Source organism: Pteropus alecto, unplaced genomic scaffold, assembly GCF_000325575.1.
Source record: "Pteropus alecto unplaced genomic scaffold, ASM32557v1 scaffold186, whole genome shotgun sequence".
NCBI lineage: Eukaryota > Metazoa > Chordata > Mammalia > Chiroptera > Pteropodidae > Pteropus > Pteropus alecto.
This window is the reverse complement of record NW_006439190.1, coordinates 620,977-646,340: the sequence shown is the minus strand read 5'-3', so window position 1 is coordinate 646,340 and position 25,364 is coordinate 620,977. Positions and strand designations below refer to the sequence as shown.

Below are 25,364 nucleotides of genomic sequence, written 5' to 3'. Positions count from 1 at the left end.
GACCTCTGCAACAGTGAGGAACAGCAGTGTCCTCAGCACTGGCTCTGAGGAGCTTCAGCAGAGCTGCGGGAGGCTGCCAGGGAGGGCACCATGCTTCACGGGCATCACCAAGCCAGTATGATTTTGGCACTGTCTGTGACAGAAGATCTCTTACTACCCGCAGAATTCGGGAGGGAAAAACATCACGTATGAACAAAGCACCAGAAAGACAAGAACCCACAGAGCCCAAATCCTGGCCCTGGGACCATCGTGAATCTGCTTAACCTCTCTGAGCTCAGGCAGAATGCCTCATGGTACTGCTGGAAAGATCAGCTGAGATGAGATATGGTATTGTGAAATTTGCGGGTGGGACAAAGCAGGCTGGGATAGTGAAATTAGCTGACTCTAATAAGACTGGGCTAACGATCTATATAAAAGAGCAGACACTTCTACATTGTGTTGGTGAAGCTTTGCTGAAAATTTCAATCAACCTATGAAGCTGAATTGATACATTTTGCATGTATCACAATGTCTTTTATAGAGCTCATATACAAACTATAATACTTAAAATTACAAATGCTAGGAAAGAACATTTTGCCTCCCCAGACACATGCATCCACCTTGCCTCACCAAATGCATGTCATTTTCAACAGAATTGAGATATGTGTATGCTATCTCATGAAACATTCTGCTTTATTCATGGATGAAAGTTGTTGAATGTATGAACCTTATCATTATTAAATTGTGGGTTTTTAATCATATTACCATGAATATTCAGAATTGTATTTCTGTTTATTTTACATACAAGAGTGACACAGCATGGACATGAAAGCTGTAAATAAGACTAAGAAAAACAGTCAATTATAGAAAACCACACCTTCTGTGCTTCTTTCTTCACTGAGTTACATTCAGGATTCAAAGCAAGGCAATAAAGAAACTCCTTCAACGCTTCCTTACTTCTTCCTAATCCAGAGAGGGCCTGAGCTTTCATGTGATGTCCCTGGGTTCATCAAAGGATTAGATATACGTTTAAAAAACACACAATTATATACTTGCATATGAACAGCCCTGAAACAAAATGTTAGAACTATTAGTTTTATTTTCATATTAAGTAGAATTAACAAAAACTCACCAAGAATGGCTCTAGCTCTGCCATCTCAGAAACAGAGCAAACTTGAATGTCTCATTAATAGAATCTATAATCAGAACACAGGAATCACCATATCTGGAATCTGAGCCCAAAGCAGGTCCCAGGGGCAGGCTAAGAAAGAACTGGCTGTCTACCAACTTTAAATTCACTCAGTAATCACAGGTCACTACCAGGTTCTCATCTTTAAGGAGCACAGTCTCATGAGAGAAGACAGACAGGATGAGAAATAACCACAGCATAAAGCATAATATATGAAGTACCACAACAGAAATTAACAAAATGCAATGTGAAGCAGTATTTTCCAATAGCATTTTGCTTTTGTTTTATGGATGCTATATTTTCTCAAATTGCTAAAAATACCATGGTTGGTTTGTTTTCCTAGATCATGTGTTACATTTCCATTAGGGTCAGTTGTTATCTTTTTCTTCTGTGCTATTAGACTTTTTCTTGTTGATCCCTGGTTCCTTTATCATAGTTAAGAAAGATAAACTATTTCCAGCAGGTTTTCTCATACTAACTTAGAACCTTTGTCCTCAGACTCCCTTGCTAAATGGAAGACTTATGGGTCCTTTGTCTACACGGGTGAGACCTATTTGGGAGATTTCATTTTCAAATGTGTGGCAGGAGGACTAGGCCTTAGCTAGTAGCCCCTTATACCAGGATAGAGAGGGGCTTACTCAGGGGGAACCACCACATGCATTGGCAGCCATACTTTTCCCAGGTATTTTGTCCAAATTCTTTGGAGGGGGATCCCGTGATTTTTTTCCAATACAGCTCTGCATAGAAGAGTGAACTGGCACTGCCAAGTAAATCTCATTTCTTACTCCTATCCCTAACGCCTAAATTAAATCCTTTCTGGAATGTGTATTATGACCCGAGTTAACCTCTCATTTGGAATGTAAAGTCCTCTGCTCTTTCCTCCACTCACGCACATTCCAAAAATGTGCTGCTCTAACTCCATAAACATTCCCCACTCGCTTCAGTTGTTAACTTATGGTTTTTACTTTCTGTCCCATTTTTATTAAATTAATATATATATTATATATATACATAATAAAATCCATCAATTGTAAATGTATACTGTGGAGAGTTCCGACAAATGTATGCAGTTGTGTAACTACAACCACCTCACAATATAGCAGCAGTCCCCAACTTTTGTGGCACCAGGGACCGGTACACCTATGAGAATTTAATGCCTGATGATATTTCTGTCGAGCTGAGGCAGTGATGCTAGCACTATGGGAGCGGCTGCAAATACAGATGAAGCTTCGCTTGCTCACCTCCTGCTGTGCAGCCTGTTTCTGAAAAGGCCACAGACCAGTACCAGTACTGACTCACAGCCTGGGGGTTGGGGATGCCTGTGCTATAGCACATTTCTATCACTCCAAAAATGCCTCTCACAATCTTTAAGGTCAATTTCCTCCTCTCTCTAAGTCTAGGGACCACTGATCTATCACTATAGTTTTGCCTTTTTGAGAATTTCATATAAACAAAACCACACATCTATGTTTTGTGTGCCTTCCTTCATTTAATGTGATGTTTTTGAGATTCATCCACATTGTTGCATAGATCAACACTTCATTCTTTTCTATCGCCAAGCAGCATTCCATTGTACAAAATATTATCATTTGTTTATTTACATTTTTTTAGAAAGAAATTTTGTTAGTTTCAGAGCACTTCTGGCAAGTAAATCACATGATGAACAAGAAAATTTTAAGTTACCTGATATATGCTGACCTGTAACTTTGCTCAAATCAGCAGTTACAATGGGTCGTGTGCATCGCACAGTTTGCCTGTTTACCTCATTGAAATGTCTCAGGATTGACAGGTTAGGGGAGTTAGAGAAAACATACTGTCATGGAGCCCACAACTAAAAATTTAACTTCTATATGTTAGATAAACTCTGTTTTTTATCCAAATTTATTGAGGAATAACTGACAAATATAAATGTGTAAAAAGTGTAGTCTCTGACACAATGATTTGATACACATATATGCTATGAAACGATTACCATGATCAAAATAAGTAACACATCTACAACCTCACATAGTTAACTCCCCTGCATGTGGTGAGAATGCTTAAGATCTACTCCTAGCAAATTTCAAGTATGTAACACCCGTCCTATTAACTACAGCCACCACACTGTATATGCTGTATAAGTGAGGTTCTCAGAACCTACTCTTCTTATAACTGAAAGTTTGTTTCCTTTGACCTACACCTCTCCATTTCCCTTCCCTGACCAGGTCCTGGCAACCACCATTCCAGTTTCTGTTTCTATAAAATCCATTTTTAGATTCCACATATAATATTAACACTCAGTATCTATCTTCTCTATCTTATTTCACTCGACAAAATGCCCTCAAGTATTTCCGCATTGTTGCAAATGGCAACAGTATTTTCTTCTTTTTTAAGAATGAATAATATTCCTGTGTGTGTATGTGCCACACTTTCTTTATCCTTTCATTCATCCACAGACACTTAGGTTGTTTCCGCATCTTGGCTATTGTGAACAATGCTGCAGTGAACATGGGAATACAGATATCAGTTCAAGATACTGATTTCGTTTTCTTTGGATAAAGGGAGATTGCTGGATTATATGGTAGTTCTATTTTTAATTTTTGGAGGAACCTCTATATTGTTTTCCATAATGACTGTACCAATTTACATTCCCACCAACAATGTACAAGTGTTTTCTTTCTTCTACATCTTTGCCAACATTTGTCATTTCTTGGCTATTTGATATTAGCCATCCAAACAGGTACAAAGATATATCTTGTTATGGTTTTGACTTGCATTTCCCAGATGATTAAGGATGTCGAGCACCTTTTCACGCCATCTATTGGCCATCTGTACATCTCCTTTGGAAAAATGTCTATTTGAGTCCTTTGTCCTTTTTTAATCTCATTACTTGATTTTTTGCTGTTGAGTTGTATGAGTTTTTTATATATTTTGGATATCAGCCCATTATCAGATATATGGTTTACAAATATTTTCTCCCATTTTCTCCTATCTTTCTATAGTTAATCTTTTCAATTGATTTTGTCCTTTGCTGTGGAAAAATTTTTAGTCTGATGTAGTTTCACATGTTTACTTTAGCTTTTGCTGCTTGTGCTTTGGGCATCTTATCCAAAAAACCATTACCAAGACCAGTGTCAATGAGCCTTTTTCCTATGTTTTCTTCTAGGAGTTTTATAGTTTCAGGGCTTATAGTTATGTCTTTAAGACATTTCAAGTAAATTTTTGTGAGTGGTGTAAGATAGGGGTGCAGTTTCATTCTTTTGCATGTGGATATCCAATTTTCACAACGTCATTTATTAAAGAGACTGTTTTTCTCATTGTGTGCTCTTGGCACTCTTGTCAAAAATTAGTTAACTGCATATGCAGAGGACGTACTTCTGGTCTCTCAATTCTGTTTCACTGGTCTATGTGGCTGTTTTTATGCCTGTTTTTATGCATACTGTTTTGATTACTATAGCTTACACTATAGTTTGAAATCAAGAACTATGATTCTTCCAGCTTTGATCTTCTTTCTCAAGATTGCTTTGGCTACTAGGGATCTTGTGTGGTTCCATTTGAATTTCAGGATAGTTTTTCTATTGCTGTAAAAAATGTAATTAGAATTTTGATACAGATGGCACTGAATCTGTAGACTGCTTTGGGTAGTACAGATCTTAAGAATACCAATCTTCCAATTCAAAAACATGGGGTAGGTTCCATTTGTGTCTTCGATTCTTTCATCATTATCTCAATGTTTTCAGTGTACAAGTCTTTCATCTCTTTAGTTAAATTTATTTTGAACTATTTTATTGTTTTCGATGCTACTATAAGTGGGATTGCTTTCTTAATTTATCTTTGGATAGCTTTTTTTTAGTATACAGAAATGCAAATGGTTTTTACATGTTGATTTTGTATCCTGCAACTTTAGTAAATTCATTGATTAGTTCTAACAGTTTTTTGTGGAGTATTTGGTGTTTCCTATATGTAATATCATGTCATCTACAGAAATAATTTTACTTTCTTTCTGATTGGATGCCTTTTATTTCTTTTTCTTGACTAACTGCTGTGGCTAGAACTTGCAGTACTGTGTTGAATAGAAGTGGTGAGGGTGGGCATCCTGGTCTTGTTCCTGATCTTAGAGGAAAGGTTTTTAACTTTTCACCACTGACTATGATGTTAGCTGTGGGCTTGTCACATATGACCTTTGTTATGTTGAGGTACATTCCTTCTATAATTTGTTGAAAGTTTTTATCATGAAAGGATGTTGAATTTTGTCAAATGCTTTTTCTGCATCTATTGAGACAATCATATGATTTTTAGCCTTCATTCTGTTGATGTGGTGTATCACATTGATTGATTTGCAAATATGGAACTGTCCTTACCTTCCAGGATAAATCCTACTTGATCATGGTGTATGATACTTTTAATGTGTTCCTGAATTTAGTTTGCTAGTATTTTGCTGAAGATTTTTACATATGTTTATTGGGGATATTGGCCTGTAATTTTCTTGTAGTGTCTTTGTCAAGGTTTGATATCAAAGTAAATGATGGCCTCGTAAAATGAGTTTGGGAGCCTTCCCGAATCTTTGGTTTTTTGGAAGAGTTTGAGAAGGAGCAGTATTTGTATCTCTTTGACTATTTGGTAAAATTCCCCTGTGAAGCCATCTGGTCTGGATTTTTGTTTGTTAGGAAAGTTTAGGTAAGTTCTAATTACTGATTCAATCTCCTTGCTTGTTACTGGTATGCTCAAATTTTCTATTAACTTCATGATTCAGTCTTGGTAAGTTGTATGTTTCTAGAAATGTATTCATTTCTTCTAAGTTATCTAATTTGTTGGCACATAATTATAGTCTTTTGTGATCCTTTGCATTTCTGTGGCATCAGCTATAGTGCTTCCTTCATTTATAATTTCATTTATTGAGTCATTTCTCTTTTTCTCTTAGTTTAGCTAAAGATTTGTCAATTTAGTTTATCTTTCCAAGAAATCAACTCTTAGTTTCATTGATGTTTCTGTTGTCTTTCAGGTCTCTATTTCATTCATTTCTGCTCTAATAATTATTATTTTCTTGCCTTATGCTAAATTTGGGCTTAGTTTTGGTCTTCTTTTTCCAGTTCCCTGAGGTTTAAGGTTAAATTGTTTGTCTGAGAACTTTATTTTTAATGCAGGTGTTTAACACTGTAAATGTCCCTCTTAGAACTGCTGTTGCAGCATTCTATAAGTTTTGGTATGTTGTCATTCCATTTTCATTCGTCTCAAGATATTTTTTGATTTCCCTTTTGATTTCTTCTTTGACCCATTGGTTGTTCAGAAGTCTGTTATTTTATTTCCACATATGTGTGAATTTTCTAGCTTTCCTCCTTTATTTTCTCCTAGTTTCATACCACTGTATTCACAAATGATCAAATGCAAAGGCCTGTTTTCAGGTCCCTATCTTACCTGACTTCTTTCTCGATTGTTTTAAATGCCATAAATGTGACCAGTTTTGATCTCTAGCATCAACATTTCTAACATTTACTGTCTATTTACTGTACCACTTATCTCCCAGCTCCCTGTGAGACTGGTCATTTCAAAAGACGTGGCAAACATTTGGACACAAGCTCAACAACATCATCCTTGAGCTCCCTGAAAAGCCTCAGGTATACTTACAGCCTTCAGCGATTCATCTATGCAACCGCTTTAATTTTGTGTAAACATGCGAAGTTTAACTAATTTTCTTATTCTCCTTATAACAGTGTGATCTAGCTTTTGTGCAACCTGAAGCTTATACAATTGGAATGTTCTTTTTAAGAAAAAGTACTAAATTATGAATAAATAGTTACCAGGGCCCTTCCTAAGCATTATACAGATAAGGGGCCCTGACTCTGAAGCTTCAGTAGCTTGTAAATCTGCTCTGCTTATCAAAAGTTTTAAAAGAATAATACCATCTTATATACACAAAGCTCTTCACAGTTTGAAGTTTTTTACAGAAGTACATATATTATCAAGCAATATTTGCATTTTTGACATTGTATCCATAAATGTTTATTAATTGAATTAACTAACTTTTAAATAGTTTTTAATCCTACAGGTTTCCTCTTTGGGTAAGATCAAAATCACCATGTGCCTATTTATATTTCTGTGTATGGGCAAATATTTTGTTACCACTGGCTTGTCTCCATTTGCACCGAAGTTTTAAATCAGTATCAGCCACAACTGACTGCTTAAAAAAATAGTTTTACCTGGGGAAACACATGCTAAAATAGCCCCCAACTGGAATCCTAACATTGGTCCTACAAGTGCTTCCATGTCCTCTTAACTTTAGTTGGCCAACTTTACACTCCCCTCAGTCCTTTCAACTTACCTTCCAATGTTACTTCTTCCTTAATCCTTTAGTAATAATATGAACCTAAAAACAAATTTCTATCCTTTACTATCTTAAAGTGATTTATCAGGGTACATTTCTGATAAAGCTGTTCTTCACTAAGCATTTATCAAAAATTGAGGTCCACAGATTTGCGATAAACCCTAAAGATATGACCAAAATCCCAAAGGCTAAAGATTTATTTGCTGCCTCCCTAACAGTTATAATTATCAATGTAACTTTTTAGTAATTAACTTTGTCTTTTTTTTTAGGAACACACTGCCAAGTTTTTAGCTCAGAGATCAATATCATGGCGGGGAATCTAGCTTCAGAGGGCAATGTAGGTCTACTATCAGTCAGAAACACTAGACTTAATTCACAACAATTAAGCTTCAATCATTATGCATAGAAATTACCTCAGAAGAACAACAGATCCAGGGATAGGAAAAAAATCATTAGAAAATGGAGTAAAAAATGTTTTCAGTGAGGCAAGCAAGCAACAAAAGAGATTTCTAGACTTGGTCCGATAAACATTCCTATCCTTCATTTCATCCCCAAATTCAACTTAACACTCAATATAATCTGAAAATATTTTGATGGTTGGATAAGATGAAGGAAGGAAGAAAGGAAGGACAAAGGGCAAGCAACACCCATCTTGTCTATTAACTATGATTAGTACCTCTTCAATGCTTCTAAAATAAAGATGATAAAAAGCAATATAGCAGGAGAAAAACTATTTTTAATTTTTATCTAATAGAGCATACTATAGGTATTAATTTCATCACAAGTTCTTTAAAACATTACAATCTCTTACAGGGGTTTCAAATTCAAAGATTTGTGAAAAAAGCTACAACTTTTATTGCTTGGCTTCTTAATCTTCTTCAAGGACAATGTAAGCTATCATTATCAGGTTAGCAAAGCTTATTTTGTGTCAGCAGAGGAAGAAATATTAGACTTTTCCAACACAAAGACTTAAATTACTCAAAAACACATACAAAAGAGTCACCCTTTTACTAACACCATTTATATGCTCCATGCATATTAGGGACCTGTTGTTAATCATGATATGACCTTTCTATTTAAACCATAATTTTAAACATTTCCTTTTTACTCACAAATTTATACAATTCTGTTATTTTGCTCATATATTTATTTTGTGTATAAGGCATATTATTCAGCCTTTCAAACACATCTAAATTTGTGTTTCTTATTTAGATCTAATTGCAGACTTGGTCTTTTGAACAAAGTTGGTTTAGTATAAAGTGATTACTACATTTAGACTACTATAATTTGAGGGAAATGTACATGGTCTATAGGTATTTAATCACAATTATCTTACTTTATTCTTAAGAAAATCTCATAAACTTACATTTATTTTCTCAAAGTCAACCAATACAAGTACCTTAGTCAAGAGAGGATCATTCTGACAAATGGCACTGGCATCCTGTAGAGCCTGCTCATAGTTCTTCATGGTTAAGTATAACTCTGCTCGTAACAGCAATAAGGAAATATCCCCAGGAGCTGAAAGACATGAGAGAAATAGAAACAAATAAAAATGACTGAATTTAAAAACAACTCATTAGAAATATTAAGTTAGACAATAAACATAATGGCAAAATAAAAAATGTCGGGAGCCTTAAGCCTGCAACTGCTGGCACAGCCCACCTGTTTCTGACTAGCCAAGTAGAAGTCACCTCATCTGGTGGACGCCAATGAGCTTGTAACAAATACTCTCTTCCCTGATCAGTCCCGCCAGATCCAGGGATAGGAAAAAAATCATTAGAAAATGGAGTAAAAAATGTTTTCAGTGAGGCAAGCAAGCAACAAAAGAGATTTCTAGACTTGGTCCGATAAACATTCCTATCCTTCATTTCATCCCCAAATTCAACTTAACACTCAATATAATCTGAAAATATTTTGATGGTTGGATAAGATGAAGGAAGGAAGAAAGGAAGGACAAAGGGCAAGCAACACCCATCTTGTCTATTAACTATGATTAGTACCTCTTCAATGCTTCTAAAATAAAGATGATAAAAAGCAATATAGCAGGAGAAAAACTATTTTTAATTTTTATCTAATAGAGCATACTATAGGTATTAATTTCATCACAAGTTCTTTAAAACATTACAATCTCTTACAGGGGTTTCAAATTCAAAGATTTGTGAAAAAAGCTACAACTTTTATTGCTTGGCTTCTTAATCTTCTTCAAGGACAATGTAAGCTATCATTATCAGGTTAGCAAAGCTTATTTTGTGTCAGCAGAGGAAGAAATATTAGACTTTTCCAACACAAAGACTTAAATTACTCAAAAACACATACAAAAGAGTCACCCTTTTACTAACACCATTTATATGCTCCATGCATATTAGGGACCTGTTGTTAATCATGATATGACCTTTCTATTTAAACCATAATTTTAAACATTTCCTTTTTACTCACAAATTTATACAATTCTGTTATTTTGCTCATATATTTATTTTGTGTATAAGGCATATTATTCAGCCTTTCAAACACATCTAAATTTGTGTTTCTTATTTAGATCTAATTGGAGACTTGGTCTTTTGAACAAAGTTGGTTTAGTATAAAGTGATTACTACATTTAGACTACTATAATTTGAGGGAAATGTACATGGTCTATAGGTATTTAATCACAATTATCTTACTTTATTCTTAAGAAAATCTCATAAACTTACATTTATTTTCTCAAAGTCAACCAATACAAGTACCTTAGTCAAGAGAGGATCATTCTGACAAATGGCACTGGCATCCTGTAGAGCCTGCTCATAGTTCTTCATGGTTAAGTATAACTCTGCTCGTAACAGCAATAAGGAAATATCCCCAGGAGCTGAAAGACATGAGAGAAATAGAAACAAATAAAAATGACTGAATTTAAAAACAACTCATTAGAAATATTAAGTTAGACAATAAACATAATGGCAAAATAAAAAATTTCTCCCTCCAATACTATTTAGAGTTTAGTAGTTTGATACATATATTTTACACAGCTTCTTTTGATCTCTGTGTGGAAAGACACACAAAGACTGAAAGTGAAGAAATGGAAAAAATATTCCATGCAAACGGAAGCTAAATGAAAGCTAGGTAGCTATACTTATATCAGACAAAATAGAATTTTTTTAAAAAAGACTCTAATAAGAGACAAAGAAGGGATTAAATAATGATAAAGAGGTCGATCCAACAAGAGGATATATTTGTTAATATTTATGCACCCAATGAAGGAGCACCTAAATATATAACGTAAATATTAACAGACCTAAAAAGAGAAATAGACAGCACTACAATAATAGAAGAGGGACTTTAATATCCCATTTTTATCCATGCACAGATAATCCAGACAGAAAATCAATAAGAAAACACTGACCTTAAACAACACATATATCAGACTAACTTAATAGCTCTATACAGAATATTCTATCCATAAGAGACAGAATACACATTTTTTTCTCACCTGCTCATGGAACATTCTCCAGGATAGATCATATGTTAGACACAAAACAAGTCTTAATACATTTAAGAAGAATGATGTCACAGCAAGCAACTTTTTGGCCATAATAGTATGAAACTAGAAATCAGTTATAAGACAAAAACTGGAAAATACACAAAAATGAGCCAATTAAATAATATGCTACTAAACTACCAATGGCTCAAAGAAGAAATCACAAGATAAATTAAAAAATACCTTGAGACAAATGAAAATGCAACATATCAAAACTTATGGGATGTAGCAAAAGCAGCTCTAAAAGGAAAATAACAGTAGATGTTCTACATCAAGAAACAAAAAAATCTCAACTAATCAACCTAACTTTACACCTCAAGGAAATAGAAAAATAAGAACAAATGAAACTCCAAGCAAGCAGAAGGAAGAAAATAATAAAGGCCAGAGCAGAAATCAATGAAATAAAGACAAAAAACACAATAGAAAAGATCAATGAAACTAAGAGCTGGTTCTTTAAAAAAAAAATAAAATAAACAAAAGTGACAAACCTTTAGCTACATTCACCAAGAACAAAAGGAGGACTTATATAAATAAAATCAGAAATGAAAGAAATGTTACAAATGATACTACAGAAATACCAAGGATCCTACGAGAGTACAATGAATAAATATATACCAGTAAGTTTGATAACCTAGAAGAAATGGGTAAATTCCTAAAAACATACAACTTACCAAGACTGAATCTTGATATAGAAAACCCGATCAGGCCAACTACTATAAGGAGAACGAATCAATAAACAAAAGTCCAGGACAGACAGCTTCCCTGGTGAATTCTACCAAACATTCAAAGAAGATTTAATATCTATCCTTCTCCAACTCTTCTAAAATAGTGAAGAGGATAAAAAGCTTCCAAACTCATTTTATAAAGCTAGCATTACCCTGATGCCAAAACCAGACAAGGACACAAAAGAAAATTATAGGCCAATATCCCTAATGAACACAGATGCAATATCTTCAATAAAATTTTAGTGAACCAAATTCAACAATACATTAAAAGAATCATATACCATGATCGAGTGGGATTTGTCCTGGGATGCAAATCAATCAATGTGATACACCATATTAACTAAATGAAGGGTAAAAATCATATGATAATCTCAAAAGCATTTGACAAAATTCAACATCCATTTATAATAAAATGCTCAACAAAGCAGATATAGAGGAAATTACCTCAACATTAAAAGGCATACACAACAAGTCCACAACCAAATCGTACTTAGTGAAAAGCTGAAAACTTTTGCTCTAAGATGAAGAACAAAACAAAGATGCCCACTCTTGCTACTTTCATTCAACACTGTACTGGAAGTCCTAGCCAGAGAAATTAGGCAAGAAAAAGAAAAGGCATACAAATCATAGAAGAAGAGGCAAAACTGTCACTATTCACATATGACATGGTGATATGTATTTTTAAAAACCCTAAAGACTACCAAAAAATTGTTAGAATAATCAAATTCAGTAAAGTTGCAGGATACAATATCAATATATAAAAATCTGTAACATTTCTAGACACTAATAATAAACTATTAGAAGAGAGATTAAGAAAACGATCCCATTTGCAATTGCATGAGAAACAATAAAATACTTAGGAATAAATTTAATAAAGGAGGTAAAAGACCTGTATACTGAAAACTATAAGATATTGATGAAAGAAATTGAATAAGGCACAAATGGAAAGATATTCCATGATCACAAATTGGAAGAATTAATATTGTTAAAATGTCCATACTACCCAAAGCAATTTGCAGATTCAGTGTAATCTCTATCAAAATTCCAATAACATTTTTCACATAAATAGAACAAATAATCCTAAAATTTGCAAGGAACCACTAAAGACTCTAAATAGCCAAAGCAATCTTAATAAAAAAATGAATTAAGTTGGAGGCATTATGCTCCCTAATTCAAACTACGTTCCTAAGCTATAGTAATCAAAACGTAAAAACAGACACATGGGTCAATGGAACAGCCTAGAGATCCCAGAAATAAACCAATGTATATATGGTCAATTGATATATGGCAATGGAGCCATGAGGAAAAGATATTCTCTTCAATAAATGGTGTTGGGAAAACTGGACAGCCACATGAAACAAAATGAAAGCGAACCACTGTCTTATACTATACATAAAAAGTTAACTCTAAGTGGACTAAATACTCGAATGTAACACTTGAAACCATAAAACTCCTAGAAGAAAACATAGGCAGTAGGCTCTTGGAGATGATTTTTTGGATTTGACACCAAAAGCAATGGCAACAAAAGCAAAAACAAATAAGTGAGACCACATCAAACTGAAAAGCTCCTGCTCAGCAAAGAAAACCATCAATAAAATGGAAAGGCAACTTTTGGAATAGGAGAAAATATTTGCACACCACATATCCAATAAGAGGTTAATATCCCAAATATATGTGGAACTCATACAACTCAACAGCAAAACAAACAAACAAACAAACAAAAAAACAGCAACAAACTATTCAATTAAGAATAGGTAAAGGATCTAAATAGATATTTTTTTCCCAAAGACATACAGATGGCCAACAGGCACATGAAAAAGTGCTCAGCATCACATTCATTAGGGAATTGCAAATCAAAACAAAAAGATATCACCTCACACGTGTTAAAATGGCTACTATCAAAAAGACAAAAAATATCAAGTGCTGGTGAGGATGTGGAGAAAAGAGAACCCCTGTACACACTATTGGTGGGAATGTAAATTGGTATAGCCATTATGAAAATCAGTATGGAGGTTTCCTTAAAAAATTAAAATAGAACTACTATATGATCCAGTAATTCCATTTTTGAGTATTTATCCAAAGAAAATGAAAACACTAACTTGAAAAGATATTCACCACCAAATATCTATTGATGGGTGAATGGATAAAGAAACTGTACATATACACAATGGAATGTTATGCAGCCAGAAAAAGAAGGAAATCTTGCCATTTGCAACAACATGCATGGACTTTGAGGGCATTATATAAACTGAAATAGGTCAGACAAAGAAGACAAATACCATATGACCTCAATTATATATGTAAAATCTAAAAACAAAACAAAACAAAAAAAAACAAACTAAGAAATAGAGAACAAATTAGTGGTTGCCGGAGTGGGGAGTGGGAGGAATGAGTGAAGTGCGTCAAATGGTACAAACATCCATTTATAAAATAAATTAAGTCATAGGCACAAAATACACAGCCTGGTGACTATAGTTAAAAATACTGTATTGTACTGTACCATACATAAAAATACTGTATTGTATATTTAAATGTTCAGATCTTAAAAGTTCTCATCACATGAGAAAAAAGTTATCATGTGAAAAAAAGTTTTTGTAACTGTGTGCTAACAGATGTTAACTAGAGTTATTATGGTGATCATTTTGCAATATATACAAATATTGAATCATTATACTGTAAACATGAAACTGCTATATGTCATTATACTTCAATAAAAAAATCAATTGAAAATGTTCATCTGATGATTATGATTTGTAATGAGATTCTGCATATTTCACCTTTGAAAATACACATATGTACTATGAAATACTGATGTCGATTCATAAGCATATGATTTTAAATTGAGCATTTCATTGCTTGGAAGGTATTTGTAGAATTCTGTTAGATTCTTCTCATGATATTTGTCTTTTTAGTATGTCATTATATACTAAATATATTTGCAGATTAACTATTTCCTACTGAAGATTAAGTAAAACTCCTTGCCACACAGTTAAATGCATTTTGAAATTCAGAAATCTCATTTGGAGATTTTTGCAAGTCTCAAAAAAAAAATCCTGTTGGAACTATAGTTTGAGCTTAGAAAATATGTCTGCTGCATATTTATGTGAGAATGAAGACTTTCCATCTTGTTTGTACTTTGCTAAAGTTGATTCTCTTGAATATTCTAAGCAATTACATCACATGTGAATAATTAGCTTTGACTCTTGCATTCTAATATTTATACCTAGTATTTCCTTTGACTCTGATGTTGCAATAATAGTAATAGTAGACATTTTTCTCTTATTCTCGAATTTTTAGAATGTGTCTAATATTTTAACCTGAAGTGTGAACTTGAGCGGAAGTTATATATCTCTCAGAAACTATAAGTTTTGAGAGAATATTTATCAAATTTGGTAAGTTCTCTCCTATTGCTAATAATCTATGAGGGCATTATAACAAATAGGTGTTAAATTTTATGGAATGCTCTGTCAGCATCTGAGAGATTACCTATAGATCTTCTATCTGTTACTATAATGAACTACATTCAAAGATTTGTCTAACACTGAATTATCTTTATATTCTTTAGAAAAGTTCTTCCTGACTTCTTACATTGCTGAATTCAAAATTCTAAGAAATTTAATTAAGGTTTTGGTATTTATGTACTTATGTATTTATGTAGTAGCCTATAAATTTTTTTCTGTGCATATGTTCCCTGATTATAGTATCAAGATTATACTAACCTTATGAACTGAAATGAAAATCTTTCCATATTTTTCCATGATCTGAAATCAGATGGGAGTTAATTTTCCTTGAAGATTTGTTAGGACTTGCTTCACCTTAAGAATTGTTCACAAGAAAATATATGAGTAGCATTTCAATTTCTTTTATGGTTAGTGGTCCATGTCAGGCTTTTGCTTCTTCCTGGATAAATTTTGGTAATTTATAGTTCCCTTAAAATTGTCCTTTTTATATAGATTTTAAAATCTGTTATATTCTTTTATATCTGCAATAATGCTTCATCTTCGTTCTTGATGCTATTTGTGCTTTGTTTTCTTCATTGCATTTGCTAAACATTTGTCTTTTACTGGTCTTTGCAATAAACCAGTTTCTGACTTCTTAACCCACTCCTTGTTCTTGCTTCACTAATATCTTCTTCATTATTCCATTGTTTATACTTTGTTAGCTTAATTGATCTTGACAAAGTTTCCTAAGTTAAAACACATTTACATTTATTTTTAATCCTTTTTGAATGAAGCCTCAGCTCCTCACATTTTAAAGCCTGCTTTCACTGAAGTCCGAAAGCAATAAAATTCACTTCCTATGCAGAACCCAAATGAATCGAACTGTTTTCTTTGCTGATTTCCACCATTTGGCAATCCATTTATGAAGGCAGCACTTCATAATTTAATCTTTTAAACACTTCAGGAGGGTAAGAGTCCATTCCGTGTTTGTGCTCAGGGTTGATCAAACGTTCTCCTCCAGTTCCAATTCAGAGCCATTGTCATGCCGGAAGCCAGGGTCACTGCTGTAAAATCTGCCAAATGAGTGGGCAGAGGTGAGAACTGAAGAACTGTGTAAGTGTTATTTTAAAAGGGCTGAGTGAATTGACACATAAAGCAATAACAACTGGGTAGTGTTCCCTGTGATTAGAAAGAATAAATGGCAATACTCCTCAGAGGTTATTTGTTCCAATTGATGCTGGACTTACAAGTCCACAAGTCTTAAGTGTATATGACCTCAACTTTTACACACATACACCTGTGTAATTACCACCCAAGTCATTTCCTGGACCCAAGGCAACTCCTTTGTGCACGTTCTCAGTTAGTGCACCTCCCCTGAGGTAACTACCATTCTGGCCTCTATCACTACAGGTTACTTTAGCCTATTTTTGAACTTCTTATACATGGAATTATATAAACGGAATGTACTCTTTTGTCTTGGACTCAATATCATTCTGTGAGATTTAGCCATATTGCTGAATGTGTCAGTAGAATTTAAAAAAAAAAAACTGCTTTGTAATATTATAGTGTATGACTTATTTATTCATTCTACTGGTGGGCTGTTTCCCAAATGCTTTTGGCATATATAAATAAAGTTATGAACTTTCTTGCACAGTAAGTCCTCACTTAATGCTAACAGATTCTCGGAGCTGTGGTGAAATGACATATAACAAAACCAATTTTACCATAGGCTAATTGATACAAACAAGAGTTGAGCTCCTATGGCATCTCATCATTATAACAAAACAACTTTGAGTGAAATGATGTTATTTAAGGACTGCCTGTATATGTCTGTTGGTGGACATAACATTCATTTTTATGGTATATAATCAGAAGGGGAAATACTGTGCCAGAGGTTATACATGTTTCACTTTAGTAGATACTCCCAAACGTATTTCTTAACTTGTACCAATTTATACTTCCACCAGCAATATAAAAGTTCCAATTGCTTCAAATACTTGCCAAAACTAGGTATTGTCAATCTTTTTCCTTTTAACCATTCTGGAGGATATGTAGTAATATCTTATTTTAGTTTGTTTGCATTTGATCACCATTTTGGTCACCCTTTCATGTTTATGACCCATTCTGAGATCTAGTTTTATAAAGCATCTGTTCAAGTCTTTGCCTATCATTTAGACAGACTTTTGTTTTTGAACTGTAGACATTCTTTCAATATTCTAGATTTGTGCTCTCAGTGAGACACATATAACAAACACATATGTGTTTGTGTTTGTTACAAACACATATGTGTTTGTAATATGTATCTCACTTTTGGGGGTCTCTGAGAAACAGAAGTTCTTAATTTTAATTAAATCCAATATATTTATTTTTTCTTCATGGTTATGTTTACCCCAAATATTCTCCTATGACTTCTTTTAGATATCTGATTATAATTTCAACATATGATATGAGATAGGTATCCAAGTTCATTTTCTTCCATACAGATAAGCAAATGAATCGGAGACTTTAAAAGACTTTTTTCCCCATTGAATTCTATTGGCATCTTTGTAGAAAACCAAGTCACTGTACATGTGACAGTCAGTTTTGGGGTGTCTATCCTTGGGCCAACACAAATCTGCCCTAATTACAGCAGGATTATAGTAAGTCTTGGTATCTTATAGTGTAAATTTTCCAGGTTTGTTATTTTTCTTCCGTATCACCTTGGCCATTTATCAATTTCCACTAAAACTACTGGCTGAGATTTTAACTTGAGTTTGCACTGAACCTATAGTTCAGTCTTCAGAGAACTGACATCTTATCAACACGGAATTCTGCAATCCATAATATATCTTTCCACTTAATTTGTCTAATTTCTCCTAGAAATGTTTTTTATTTTTGGTGTAGAGTGTCTTGAACATCTTTCAGATATTTCAGCATTCATTCTAAGGAACTTTTTTTGTTACATAAATGGATTGTTTTGAAACCTTTTCTATTTCTCCTTTACTAAGTGTACAGTTATCAATGATCTTTCTCTATTGACCTTATATCGACAATCTTGCTAATTCACTTACAACTTCTAATAGTTCAATATTCTTCTCAATTTTCTGTGTACTCCATGTCATATAAATACTAGTTTTATTTTATTTTCCCAATCTTGATACCTTTTTATTTTCTCCTTATTGTGCTACGTAGGATCTTCAGTACACCACCAAATGGCAGTGATGACAGTGAATATCCTCGTCACATTTACTTTCAGTGGGAAACATTCCCCATTTTGTCATTACTTATGATGGTTGCGATAGATTTTTGTAGATACTCTTTATTAAGTTTCCTTTTATTCCTAGTTTTCTGAGAAACTAGAGTCATAAGATTTTCCTCCCATATTCTGTAGACATGGTGAATTACATTGGTTGATTTACAAGGGTTAAACAAAATAATATTCCCCTTGATCATGACGTTACTCTGTGATTCATTGAATTAATTTGTTAATATTTTGTTCAGGATTTTTCTATCTATGCTCATAAGAAATACTGGACTAGATTTTTCCTTTCTTCTCATTGACTTTTCCTCTTACCATTTTATCTTTCTTTCTACTTCTTTTGTATTCTATTCTCTTTTCTTCTTCTAGCATCTTGAAATAGAAGTCCGGAGATCACCAATTTTCTAACTTTCTTCTGTAGTATAGACATTTAAAGCAATAAATTTCTAAGCACAGTTGCAATGGCATCCCATAGTTTTTGATATTTGCATTTTCATTATCATTCAGCTAAAATATTTTCTAATTTTCTTTGTGATTTCTGATTTGATCTATAAGATACATAAAAATTTATTGCTTAATTTCCAAATATTTGAAGATATTCTCTTTTTTTATTAAGTTTATTGGGATAACATTGGTTAATACAATTATATAATTTTCAGGTGTACATTATAACTTGACATCTATATATTCTATCGTGTGATTACCAAAGTCCAGTTTCCTTCAGCTATCATATATTCGATCCCCTTTACCCACTTCACCCTTCTCCTACCCTCCTATATTTGACCCCTTTACCCCATCTACCTCCCCCCTCCTCTCTTACCCCCTACCAATTCTTTTTCTGACACTTCATTATTAGAATATAGGAACACTATGGATTTTTGAATGTTGATATCATACCCATAAACTGTACTGTATTTACTTATTATTTCTAGTAGTGTTCTTGTGGAGTTTTTAGAATTTTCTATATAGAGAATCATGTCATCCGCAAATAGCGACAGTTTGACTTCTTCGTTTCCTATTTGGATGTATTTTATTTATTTCTCTTGCCTGATTGCAGTTGCCCCTTTGTAGTTAGTTCCCAGTTCACTTTCTACTCTGATCCCTGGGCTCCGCTGTGTGGATCTCACAGGTTCCTCAGGCAGGGTTATTTGGGATCCTGCTGCAATTTCTTCTCCCCCTCCTCTTGCAGTGAGTTCCAGTTGTGAGAGGCCACTTCTTTGGTCCTCTCAATCTATCCCCCAGACTTAGGCAGTTCTGAGTCCTAGAAGCTGTTATGCTCAGATCACTCTCTCCGACGTGCTTGTGTGTAGGTTAGATGTTATTTGTTGAGTTTTAGATATTCAGCTTATTCTTATTTCAAGGGGAGAAATCTGGGGACATCTTTCAGGCCACCATGCTTCTGACATCACCATACAGGGGTTCTTATGTTGTGCTTAATAATATTCTGTCTCTCTTGAACTAGGTATGATTATACATAGATATATTCATACTATAAAAATTCATCAGGCCGTATACTTACAATTTTACATTTTTCTATGTCTTATACCTAAAAATTTTTACTTTAAAATACTTTAATTATTTATTATTCCTCCTTGCTGCATCTGAAGAACTTCAGATATTCTTAAAATTACTCATTTGATTTGCCTTTTTAAAATTCAGACATGTACGAGTACTGAATAAATTTATAACTTCATATTTTAAAAATATTTTTTAAAATTTTTCTTTTCTCAGCAAAGAAAGAATAATAAGAAGGTGCGAGTGACAGTGAAGCCCCATTTGCTGTACAGAGTAAGTTTCCTCTTAAGGAATTCAGACTTGTTTTTACTTTGAAAATATAGAAGAAACAAATTGTTTTCAATATATTACTTAAAAACTTTTAAAAATTAGAGTTAATAATAATAATTAAAGTTTTTTTTCTTTAGCCTTTAGAACAGCAGCATGGAGTCATTCCTGATCGGGATGCAGAATTTCGTCTATTTGATCGTGTTGTAAACGTGAGAGAGAACTTTTCAGTTCCAGTTGGCCTTCGGGGCACCATCATAGGAATTAAAGGGGGTAATATCTCAGTACTTGACATGTCTTCAACTACATCAATACTGTAAAGTAGAACACAGATTTCTGTGTCATATCTAAGTAGAGAATAAGTATAAGTCAGAAAAAAAAAACAATCCTTTTATGTTTTACTTATTTTTTTTTTTCAGTTTCTAGAGAAAATTCTCCTTTTCTGTCTTGTATAATCATCTAGAACATGATTTTAAAAAGAGGAAGTTGAATCAGGGCTGCTAAGGATTTAGTAGTTTATATATAACATGTTAATATCATACAGGACCTTGGCAGGTGTACAGACATTTTAATGAAACTGAGGGAAAAGTTTCATCACTTCTTAGTTAGGCTTTCATCTAACCTTGCTCAGAGCTTTACCCTAATTGTCAATGTAATCTCTTGCTTTCTGTGGAAAAATAAACAAACATAAAGTATGAGCTTATTTACAGTTAACAGATTTGAATTAAATGTGCATATAAATTTGAATTTTATGAATACAGCTAGATTATGTATATAAAACAGACCTATTCATCTGTTGCACAACAATATGCATATAGTTAAGAGTACTGTACTATACACTTAAAAATGATTACGATGGTAAATTTTAAGTCATCTTCAAAAAAAAAAAAAATGAGAGCATGGAGAGAAAAACAGCTAAGGATCTAAATATGCCTCAGAGGGGTACCTGGAGTGAGCAGCTTTGTGACATAGATTCCAAAAAATGTCAACTCAGCATAAAGCCTTAAATCAGGTGGTTCTTTGTTGTATTTATTTTTTCTTTTTTTTTCAATTTTATTTATTTCTACTCTAATTTTGATTATTTCTTTTCTTCTGCTGATTTCAGGCTTCATTTGTTCTTCTTTTTCTAGTTTGTTAAGATAAAACGTTAATTAGTTTATTTGGGCTCATTCTTTTTTTTGGAGATAGGCCTGTAATGATATGAACTTTCCTCTTTTGACTGCTCTTGCCATTTCCCAAAAGTTTTGATATGTTGTACTATCATTATCGTTCGTTTTTATGTATCTCTTGATCTCTCTTTTTATTTCTTCCTTGACCCAGTTATTCTTCAGAAGCATGTTGTTTACTCTCTATGTATTTGTGGTTCTTCTTGATTTTTTTTGCAGTTGATCCCTAGTTTCAAAGCATTATAATCAGAGAATATGGTTCGTATGATTTTAATCCTCATATTTATTGAGGCTATCTCTGTGTCCCAGTATGTAGTCGATTCTTGAGAATGTTCCATGTGCACTAGAGAAGAATGTATAAGCAGCTGTTTGGGGATGGAATGCTCCATATATGTCAATTATGTCCAGTTTATCTAAGGTGTCATTTAAGAATGTTATTTCCTTATTGATTTTTGTTTGGATGATCTGTCCATATCCGACAGTGGGATATTTAGGTCCCCTACCAAAATAATGTTTTGGCCTGTTTCTCCCTTTAGTTCTTTAGTAATTGCTTTACATATTTCAGGGTTTCCTGATTGGGAGCATAGATATTAGTAAGTGTTATGTCTTCTTGGTGCATTCTTTTCTTTATCATTATAAAGTATTCCTCAGTATTTTTCTTTTTTGCTTTTTATTTTGAAGTCTATTTCGTCTGATATTAGTTCCACCATTCCCACTTTTCTCTGAATGCCATTTGCTTGAAATATCATTTTATACCCTTTTACTATGAGTCTACATTTGTCTTTGGAGCTGAGATATGTCTCCTGGAGGCAGCATATGGTTGGATTTTGCTTGTTGATCCATTCTGCAACTCTGCACCTTTTCATTGGTGAGTTCAATCCATTTACATTTAGGGTGATTATTGAAATATGAGGTCTTCTTATAGCCATTTTATCTTTTGCTTTCTGGTAGCTCCGTGTTTCCATTGTTTCCTTGTCCTTGTGTTTCTGTTTTCTTTATTTTGGTTGGTTTTTGTGGGTTTTGCTTCTGATTCTTGTTTTCTGACTCTATGGCATGTAGTTACCGTTACGAATATGAAAAGGACAGTTGTATATATACAGTCGTCCCTTTTCTTCTGCACGTGCCTTATCTCTATTCCTCTTTGCAAATTTGGATCTTTGAATCCTCCCCTTTTCAGTCATTGTTATCTCAATTTGTTTCTACGTATGCTGAATGTTCATTACTATCTTGCTATAGCAATTCTCTTCTTATTATTTAAGCTTATAATGCCCTGTTCTTAGTAAGGGTTGCATTCCTCTGCTTCTATTTGCTTGATAGTCACTTTACTCCTAATTATGTATTTTTGTTGTTGTTGTTATTTTGTTTTAGGTGAGATGACCCCTTTCAGAATTTACTGTAGTACAGGCCTCATAGTGGAGAATTCTCTCAAATTTTTGTATGTCTGAAAAGGTCTTAATTTCTCTTTCATATCTAAAGGAGAGCTTAGCTGGATACATTATTCTAGGCTGGTAGTTCCTTTCACTTAATAGTTTAAAATTTGATTCCATTCCTTTTTGACTTGTAAGATCTGAGCGAGAAGTCCGAGAATAATCTAATGGGTTTTCCTTTATATGTTACTGTTTTCTTCTCCCTGGCTGCCCTGAGAATTCTATCTTTGTCACAATGTGTCTTGGTGAAGGCCTTATTGAGTTGAGATAATTGGGTGTTCTGTTGACTTCTTGAATTCCAAGTTCCAGCTTATTCCTTAGATTTGGGAGATTTTCATTCACTATTTGTCTGAAAATGCTTTCTAGTCCCTGCTCCTTTTCCTCTACTTCATTAATGCCCATTATTCTTATGTTTCCTTTCCTGAGGGTATCAGCTAGTTCTTGTATTTCTCTTTCATTATTTTTCATTCTTTGGTTTCTCTCTTCAGATTTATTTCAAGATTTCTGTCTTTGATATCACTGATCCTTTCTTTCCTCCATTTGGTCGAACCAAGCTTGCTATTTCATTTTTCAACTCTTACAGTGTGTTTTTTTATCTCTAGAAGTTCTATTTGGTTCTTTTGGAGGGTTTCAATCTCCTTGCTCTGCTCATCTAGCTTTTTTTGCAATTTCTGAAATTGTTGATATGACTCGTTTCGGAAGTCACTGAATTCTTTCAGAAGTATCATCCTAAATTCTGTTACTTAAGTTGCATATTTCGATGTCTTAAGCTCATTTTTCTGGAGATTTTTCTCTTTCTTTCTGAGATGCCTTGTCACCTTGGTTGTTCATGGTGTTTAATGGACTATTTCTCTGCGTGGGCATTAATAAAAGTGTATTCTGTTGTTTTTCCAGGAAGATTTATTATATAAAGGTCTCTCTTTAGCCTGCTGCAAAGAAGGCGCTTTTCTTTTAGTTTCTTTTGGTTAGATGCCTCTTGGATCCTTGCTTTATATAAAGCCTAATGTCTTTTATTTTCTTGTAGATTTTAATCACACTCACTACTCTCAGTTTCAGTCTTTGTCAGTATTAGCTTGTAGAGTTTTGGTAGTATTTGCTCAGATTCCCCTGGGGTTCTGCAGTGATTGGTCTCAGAGGGTATGGGGGGAGGGGCCCTCTGGGTTCGGGGTTGGGGGCAGCAGCTCAGCCTCGGTTTTGCAACTGAGGCTGGTAGAAATCAACTGTTCTCTGCTGTCCCATCCCGCTTCTCTGCTTTCTGCCCTGACGACTGAGCCCTGCTGCCAGCTGCATAGAAAAGTCCCAGCACTTCTAGGCAGGGCTGATCAGGGAAGTCGCTCCACCATCCTCCTGCAAGGAGCTCTGGTGGATGCGAGAGGCAGCTTCCTTATTTGTCTCAGTTCACTGCCCGACACCCAAGTTTCTCACCTGTGGTAGCTCTTATGCGCAGATCCTAGGCTCAGATGTGCATTTTGGGTGTTTTTTGTTCAGTTTTAGATGTTCTTATTGTTGTTTCAAGGGGAGAGATCTGAGGACATCTCTCACTCTGCCATATTTTCCCAGAATCTGAAGATATTTTAGTTATTTGCTACTGAATTTTAGTTTAAGTCCGCAGTGTTCAAAAAACATATATTGTCTGATTTCAGTCTTTTAATGTTTGTTTCAATTTGTTTTATGGCCTAACCCAGGGGTTGGCAAATACAACCGCAGACCAAATCCAGCCCACTGCTTATCATCATGTGAACATGAATAGAAGGTATATTCTGCAGTAGTTGTATGTGCTGCCATATATTAATTAAATCAAAGTGAAGTATATTGTTCCAGTCTATGTTCTATCCTTATCAGCTCACTAAGAGTTTTCTTCAAAATCTCCAATTATCTCTATTAGTTTTGTCATCTTTAGTTCTCTATATATGTGTGTATACCTGATTTTGGCATACAAATTTAAGATTATTACATATTTTCTGTTGAACTGACCTATTTATCATAAACATCTCCATCTCTCATGACAATCCTTGCTTTAAAGACTTACCTTGTCCCATAGTACTTCTGCCATATCAGATTTCTTCTGGTCAGTCTTTATATAGTATCTTTTGCCATCCTATTAACTTTAAACTTTTTATATCCTTATATCTAACATTAACCTCGTGTGTATCTCAGGCAGTCGTATTTTGTTTAATCTAGTTTGTTAACACTTGCCTTTTAACTGGAATATTTAGATGATTTATATTTAATGCAAACTGAGCTCACTTTTCTATTTTTCAGTTGTCCCACTTATTCCCTGCTGCTTTATTCTTTTTACTTTCTTTTGCATTAATCAATATTTATTATTCCACCATAGCTCTTTGATTTTATATTTTATAATCCTTTCAGTGGCTACCCGAGACAATATGCAAACTTGATTTATCAGTATACTTTAAATCAGTATATTTACCACACCCAAAACAATGCACAGGCCACATAACAATTTAACTTTATTCACTCATCCTAGCTTTGTGCTATTGTTACACAATTTGCTTTTATATATGTTATAAATACAAAATATTGTTGTTACTTGAAATAATCAATATTCTCTTATGAATATTCCTATAATTACGCTTCCAGGTAGT

The 25,364-nt window shown here is 33.9% G+C and overlaps 1 protein-coding gene and 1 long non-coding RNA gene across 2 annotated transcripts in view; one reads left to right on the top strand and one right to left on the bottom strand.

Annotated features, from left to right (window-relative positions):
• LONRF2 (LON peptidase N-terminal domain and ring finger 2) overlaps positions 1-25,364 on the bottom strand; it is a 50,124-nt gene that overhangs the window by 21,625 nt on the left and 3,135 nt on the right. The window contains 2 exon segments of the mRNA XM_025049820.1: positions 857-979; positions 10,160-10,311. Of these exon segments, the coding sequence (XP_024905588.1) occupies positions 857-979; positions 10,160-10,311 (275 nt within the window).
• On the top strand, positions 20,113-21,105 carry LOC112483245. The gene is made up of 2 exons (XR_003047548.1): positions 20,113-20,171; positions 20,306-21,105. It is a non-coding gene; the product is annotated as an uncharacterized LOC112483245 (long non-coding RNA).